The following is a 7,179-nucleotide window of genomic DNA, read 5'->3' as shown; positions in this document are numbered from 1 at the left end:
CCGCCTGCGCAAGGCTCACGGGTATGGAAGCTTATAATGCCGAAATGGTCACGAGGATGTTGACGGATGAATCTAGCTCCACCAAAGAGACCGTGGCTCGCGCCCATCCCACCACACTGACGCCTCCGAGCTCCGTCGACCGCAAAGGTCATGCAGAGCTCTTGAGAAGATTTGATGTCCTCGAGCAGGATGAGGACAAAGGTGGCCGCCGCATCACACAGTCCGGCCAGCGTGATTTGGACCGAATTGCGCAGACCACCCTCGAGGCTGAGGAGGAGGAGGATGACGAGTAGACGTTTGCATAAGGAAAAAGCTGCTAGCATTTGATTGCGGGGCGGTAACGGATCTACGGTTTACGGCTTATGGCGTTGAGAACATGACTTCGCTGGGGCAGCATAGCCTAGGATTTCCAATGGAAGCGGGCTTGGCCTGAAAAGCAACATGATACCCACTCAATACTTGCACGTGCCATCTGCTTGTTGTCTTGTCACATCTTCATACTGTCGTACTGATCGTTTCTCATGGTAGGAGCATTGCCGCCGTGCCATGCCCTCTACCGAAACCAAGATCAGACTTTCAAGCTCCCACCAAGCCTGTCACGACCCGATCGCCTTCACTCCTCAAAACAAGTCCGTCATCGCACCATGGCTAGCATCTCCCACCAACCTCGCATACTTGGCCAAAACACCTCTCGTAACCGGCATACTCGGCGCCTTCCACTCCCTCAACCTCGCCGCAATCTCTTCATCACTCACATCCATATCGATGCGATTCTTCTCCGCATCTGCCCTTACATTAGCCATCACCATCTCTCTCCGACTTTGCAACACGACTTACCAATAGTGATAACATCCCCATCCCTAACCACAGCAATGGGGCCACCCACGGCCGCTTCTGGACACATGTGCCCGACAATAAACCCGTGACTGGCACCACTATACCGCCCATCCGTAATTAGCGCGACGTTGGTGAGTTTCGCGCCCATAATCGCCGCGCTGGCTTTGAGTTGCTCGGGCATACCCGGGCCACCCTTCGGTCCCTCGTAGCGCACGACAACGACGATATTCTCGCCATGCGGAATACGACCTTCATTCAGCGCCTTGTCAAGCTGGTGTTCCTTGTCAAATACCATCGCCCTACCGCGGAATATCAAGCCCTCTTTCCCCGTGATTTTCGCCACGGCGCCGGCGGGCGCGAGGTTGCCGCGTAGGATCTCGATGTGGCCGGTGGCTTTGATGGGGTTGGAGAGGGGGCGGATGAGGACCTGATCTTGCGGCAAGGAAGGGTAGGGCTCGATGTTTTCTGCGAGGGTCTTGCCGGTAACGGTGGGGATGCTACCGTCAAGGAGGCCCGCGGCGACGAGGAGCTTCATGACGGAGGGCATGCCGCCAATGTCAAAGAGGTCGGCAGCCATGTAGCGGCCAGAGGGGGCGAGGTCGGCGAGGAAGGGAATTTTGTTGGACACGCGCTGGAAGTCGTCAAGGGTTAAGGGGACGCCTGCTGTACCGGCCATGGCGAGCATGTGCAGGACGGCGTTGGTCGAGCCGCCGAGGACCATCATCATGACGAGGGCATTCTCGAAGGAGGCCTTGGTGAGTAGTTTCCGGGGCGTGATGTTCTTTTCCATGCAGACGCGGATGGCAGCTGCAGCTTTGGCACATTCGCGCATCTTGGCTGGGGATGTGGCAGGTGTGGTGGATGAATTAGGTAGGGTGAGACCCATTGCTAGATATTGTTAGTGGAGATACGAAGGATGTTCATTAGGGACCTACCCTCAATGGACGTGGACATAGTGTTGGCAGTGTACATGCCGCCACATGCGCCAGCACCCGGGCATGCATTGCGCTCAATGTCATCCATGATTTCCTCTGGCGAAAATTTCCCCTTTTCAGCACTCTCCAGATTCTTGTAGATATAGGCACCGTGTTTCTCGTAGCATGTTGAAATGTTGATGGGCTTCTTGAGCGTCTCGGAATAGCCTGGCATTATGGAGCCGCCATATACCATTATCGATGGTCGGTTGTGACGGGCAAATGCCATGATGACACCAGGCATATTCTTGTCGCATCCGGGAATGGCAATACACGCGTCGTGATGTTGCGCGCACGTGACCGTCTCAATACTGTCTGCTATTATCTCGCGAGTCTGCAGAGAGAAGCGCATGCCTGCACACCATCAGTAGGTGGGAGCGACACAAGGATCAAGATGACTGACCCTCTCCACCCATCGTAATACCATCCGACACGCCCACAGTGTTGTACTGCCATGCCAGCATATTGTCAGCCTGGACGTTTTTCTTAATCTCCTTTCCCAGGTCGAGCACTGCAGTTCTCAGTCAATGTTAAAATCCCACGTGGCGGTGCAGCATTGGCATTCTCGGAACCAATGGTGCGGCGTAGATATCCAGATGCGGGAACTTACAATGCATGCTGCAGCATTGTAAGTACCATGACGACAACGTGGGGTATTCAAAATTGCTCACTTGCATGGGTTGCCTTCCCACCATACACTCGCAATGCCTACGTGAGGCTGTGTCTTCATGGCTTCCTTCGAGGGAACACCAGCCGCATAAAGCATGGCCTTGTATTGAGGGTCAGCTGATTAGGTATTTGAAGGATTGTTTTCTGGGAAGGCGAACCTGAGCTCCCGGAAAGTTATGGCCAGCAGTAAGAGTAGACGAGTATTTGTTCAACGCAGGCTTGCCATCTCGCATGGCATCCTCTGGCAGATGCGGGAACGTGAGGAAGCGCGGCTCCTCTGGCTCTCGCTGCTTTTCAAGGTTGCGCGGATCCATTGTGGGAGAGCGTTGAACCGGAGAGTTTAGAAGCAAAGAATTGAAATATGTGGTCTGATGGAGAGGGATACTTTAGGCAAAGACGCCTCGTCTATTGGTATACTGTTGAGTACGAGTGAGAGAACAAAAAGTGCATGAAAGGTGAAGTTGCGTGACGACTACGACGAGATACGGTGATAGTCCAGCCGATATCGAGTACCTAGCGGACCAGTCTCGTCACCAAACGACCCATAAATTCGGTCGGAAGCTGGTGGTACCCCAGTTGCAACCAAGCAATAGCCAATCTTCAGCGCCGTTTGGTGGGGCGGCTCAGCGGTCAAACCCATTTCCCTCGACTCGACGATCCTCGGATGGAGGGGTACAAGGAAAATGGCAGCAGCCCCTCGCGCTACAACATGTTAGCCTGGTCTGCGGGACGACAGACAGCCAATACCAAAGTCGTGCATCGTGAGCGATTAGACGATGATTGGAGATCGCGCCGGCTAGTGCAGGCTTGCGGTGCTCGGCGGGCATGTCTTCATGGACTACGGCCAAATCCCGACTCCATGGACGCCGGCAAGAAGACCGGAACTTGGCCAGACTTGGTGCAGTCAACGGCGGAGGCTGAGAGGCGTTTGATGTACTGCAAGACACTCGTGATGCGACTTTGCGGTGAGCTGCGTAGCAAAAGGTAGGATTGCCGAACTGGATCAATGGCGGAAGCCAGGAAGCTCAAGCATCACTTCATCAATGTCGATGACGACAGCACGTGACGGATAAGCTCGATCCAAATCAGAGCGCAATGCCATCAATCATCCCTCCCGCTCCGGTGCGTTTTCCCTTGGGGGTCAGCTGACCGGATCAGTCAGGACGCGTTGAGTGCGAAGGCTCCAAGATGTGGTGAGTGCCAACACGGCCGTCAGCCGGTACTCTTGATGGTGGCCGGGGCTACGGCAGCCTCATTGCCTGCAAGGGTGTATCGTGATGGAAGACTCAGGAAGCAGACTCAGGAGGCATCGAGGAAACAAATTAGTCTGTCGCATGGTCGGATCAGAAGCGAACTGGTGATGGACATGATAGTCAGGGGTCAGTCGATGGGCAATTCGGACACAGCCCTGTCGCTGTGCCAAGGAATGAAGACACGATCCCAACGCCGCTCCCGTCTACCCGCAAAGGAAAGAGCCCAACGTCATTTTTCAGCTTGCAACAGCCATCCTCCATGTTCTGCAATCGCGCTCTGTCCCCCTCCTGCGCAATATCTTCCTCACATCGTCTGCATCTCATCGCTTCACTTTGCCCATCGTCAACTCCAATCACCCTTCGCTGGCCCTTATCGCCCGTCATTGCTTTTCAACATGCGACCATCACAACTCCAGCACATCATCCCGTTGCAAATTAGACCAGTTTACTCGTAGCAGCACATTCGCTGCGTCTTCAACGTGCGCGCATCCCACCATACCAGTTGTTCCCAGGCACCGGTGATCCGCCGCCAGAGATCAGAGCACGATTTGCATTTCCCCATTCCATTGGCTGCCGCGTTGTACGAGGATTGCCCACCGTGCCCGCCCGCCCGCCAGCATCTCCACGCCCCGTTGAATATACATTCAGCGCTGGGCCACGCAAAGAGCGATGGAGCCTCATTCGCGTCCTTGCTCGTCTCACAATGGCACGTTGCGTCTTCCACAGGCCCTCGTCTTGCTGCTGAAGACTGCTCTTGCCGGACCAACCAGCGCCCAAGTAGCACAGGTCGTCACGGACCCTAACAGACCAGGGAATATAAAGAACCCGGCTTATCGTCTGGTCTCTCTTCTCAATCCCTTCGTAGTTAGTGACGGCTGGGTGACTTTGACGCTTGTGGGAATGGTCAAGTTGACAGCTTTCTGTGGTATCGGATCGGCAATCTGGTTATGGAGCAAAAGAAACAACAAGAGCAGGACCGGCCCCTTGTCTGCCGACAAACAGCATGCAGATGCTGCCGGTAAGAGAGCCCCAGACGATCTGCGCGACACACGTTGGGTCACGTGGACCCGCTGCAGTGGATGAGCCTTTGCTTGAAGCTGTCACTGACAAGGAGCAGACGATGCAGCTGCTACTGATCCCGGACTATTGAAAAAGCACTCCACCATACGCTCGTATATGGTGCCATCAACCAATTGCACCTACTCAGGCATCAGGACCTTCTATCGACCGCATCCGCAAGAGAGCAAACTTCCGAGGATACCATGTCCTGTCCCGTTGCTTGTCTTCATCCATGGCCTCGGTGGTTCCGTTGCGCAGTTCAACCCGATCCTGCTCAGTCTCACTAATCTTGCATCATGTCTGGCCATCGACCTTCCAGGATGCGGCCTCTCTGAATTCTCACCAAAGGACTGGGACGCCTACACTACGGACGCGCTAGTCCACCTTCTTGCCGTTGTCATAGAAGCCCATCGTGCCGTCAATGAAGACCAACAGGTAATTCTGGTCGGCCACAGCATGGGTTGCTCCCTCGCTGCGCTATTAGCATCACCCACATCTCCACATGCAGAACTGTTGTCAAAACACGTCGCTGGCCTCATCGCTATTTGTCCGCAATCGGATCCACTCAATAAAGAGCAGCAGCTTAAAGCTGGTCGTGCTGCACGTGTACCAACATTCGTATTCGAACTTTTTAGAAGATGGGACCGAAGAGGAGGCATCGAGAGCAGTAGTGTCGCTCGCATGACAGGAGCGGATGCCGAGGAAGAGACAAAACGGCTGCAACTACGGTTCAACAAACAGAGCAAGACACCCGTTTGGCAACGTATGGTGTGCGGCATGTGTCCTAGTCGGAAAAATAGAGGTCTGCCGGGGAGAGAAACTTGGGCAGGGCTGAACATCCCAACTTTCCTTGCTGGGGGCGAAGCGGACCATGTCACGCCCATTTCGAATGTCAGACGCATTCTAGAATTCCTCGGAAGGGATGTTGCTGCCATTGAGCCGCCAAGTGAAAAGGCCAGTCTGCCTATCGCAGCAGCACCTTTCGATCCAATACTACTTCAATCTGCGCAATTGCCGCGCAAGCATCAGGACTCGGGCATTGACGCGAACGACCTACCAAGGATCACAGACGATGACAGTACTATGACACCGACCACTGATAACTTTGAAAGCGGTGGAGACACGATTACAGATTGTAGCACATCGACGGCTGATGCGTCGCTCATCTCTGATGCAACGAGGCCCACGTCCAACCACCCTGAGCCGCATCCGCGACGCCTGGTCGTAAAGACTGCGATCATGCCAAAGCCCGCAGCACACTCGTTACTCTTCGCGCCCTCCACCTCGCGCATCATCTCTGGCCTCATCGGTAGCTTCTTTGCAGACCACATCGATCCGCGCCTCTCGCTCGCCTGGCAACTCCAGTACCTCTCAACCGAAGGCAAATGGGACGTCAAAAACCTGCAGAAATGGCAAGCCGTGCCGCCCGTCTCGGAGCCCATCGCTGGCGTCTTCCGCGCCATGAAGACCCTCCGCGAAGTCGATGCTGAACACACGCCCAAAGTCGTCGCGCAAAAATATGCCGGCCAAATCTCCGCCGTCATCGACATCTCGCACGACAACCCCGTCTACGACCCCAAAGGCCTCGAGGATAACGGCATCCCATACCATAAATTCCCCACGGTCTCCAAACAGCCGCCGCAAGCTGATGAGGTCAAGATCTTCATCGACCTCGTGGACAAGATCAGAGCCGAGAAGCGCCCGGGACTCATCGCAGTGCATTGCCATTATGGCTTCAATCGCACCGGCTTCTTCCTCGTGTCGTATCTTATTGAGCGCTGTGGATATCGCGTGGAAGATGCGATTGACCACTTTGAGCAGCAGAGGCCGCCGGGGATCAGGCATAGCCATTTCATCGACGCGTTGCATGTGCGGTACTGTCGTGGGTTGAGGAAGGCGCCGACGCTTTGATGGCTGGATAAGTTTTCTTGTATAGTATTATTACCTTGTTTTTTATGCCTTGTTGTCAGGATAGCGGGGGCGTTTGGGCGATTCGTAAGCATGATATGCGGCTGATAGGAATGGGTTGTATAAGGTAGTGCGACTGGAGTACATGTCACGGCCTCAATGGTTATCATTTTTCCACGCTGTCTGTCGCATTTCCAGATTGGTGCGTTTGCCTCCGCCTCCTCCTCACATCGCGCCACACAAGCACAGCGAACAAGTCAGATATTAACTTTGAGCATTTCGATATTTACCGTGCTTTGCCTTGCAAGACCGCACGTGGTTTCCCACCCACATGCATGCCATCAAAATGCCATCCATCCTTCATCATCCATCATCCTGGCCGGGCATATATCATCCTAGTCGAATCCCAGCCATACATCGTCAAAGGTAAACAGAAAAGTTAAAAAAACAATAGAATCGGTACAACTACAAAAGCCGCG

The 7,179-nt window shown here is 54.4% G+C and overlaps 4 protein-coding genes across 4 annotated transcripts in view; 2 read left to right on the top strand and 2 right to left on the bottom strand.

Moving 5' to 3' along the window:
• The window catches only part of SNOG_00553 (hypothetical protein), a 1,036-nt gene extending 584 nt beyond the window's left edge, over positions 1 to 452 (top strand). The window contains exon 3 of the mRNA XM_001791182.1: positions 1 to 452. This exon is cut by the window's left edge and continues 331 nt beyond it. Coding sequence (XP_001791234.1) covers positions 24 to 293 — 270 coding nt within the window. The 5' untranslated portion in view covers positions 1 to 23 and the 3' untranslated portion in view covers positions 294 to 452.
• A 350-nt stretch (positions 453 to 802) lies between these two features.
• Positions 803 to 2,794, bottom strand: SNOG_00551 (hypothetical protein; the record flags this gene model as incomplete). The annotated part of the gene is made up of 5 exons (XM_001791181.1): positions 803 to 1,674; positions 1,773 to 2,165; positions 2,215 to 2,330; positions 2,483 to 2,580; positions 2,639 to 2,794. 5 exons carry the CDS (start codon positions 2,792 to 2,794, stop codon positions 803 to 805), a joined length of 1,635 nt encoding a protein of 544 aa, XP_001791233.1.
• Positions 2,795 to 2,952: 158 nt separating this feature from the next.
• SNOG_00550 (hypothetical protein) lies at positions 2,953 to 3,240 on the bottom strand (the record flags this gene model as incomplete). Its single annotated transcript, XM_001791180.1, has 2 exons — positions 2,953 to 3,182; positions 3,219 to 3,240. The coding sequence occupies 2 exons, from the start codon at positions 3,238 to 3,240 to the stop codon at positions 2,953 to 2,955; spliced, it is 252 nt and encodes an 83-aa protein (XP_001791232.1).
• Positions 3,241 to 4,909: 1,669 nt separating this feature from the next.
• SNOG_00549 (hypothetical protein) lies at positions 4,910 to 6,703 on the top strand (the record flags this gene model as incomplete). Its single annotated transcript, XM_001791179.1, has 2 exons — positions 4,910 to 5,555; positions 5,622 to 6,703. The coding sequence occupies 2 exons, from the start codon at positions 4,910 to 4,912 to the stop codon at positions 6,701 to 6,703; spliced, it is 1,728 nt and encodes a 575-aa protein (XP_001791231.1).
• Positions 6,704 to 7,179: the final 476 nt, after the last annotated feature.

This window comes from Parastagonospora nodorum (assembly GCF_000146915.1).
Source record: "Parastagonospora nodorum SN15 chromosome Unknown scaffold_1, whole genome shotgun sequence".
Taxonomy (NCBI): Eukaryota; Fungi; Ascomycota; class Dothideomycetes; order Pleosporales; family Phaeosphaeriaceae; genus Parastagonospora; species Parastagonospora nodorum.
The sequence above is the reverse complement of the archived record's forward strand: the minus strand, read 5'-3'. Positions and strand labels throughout refer to the sequence as shown.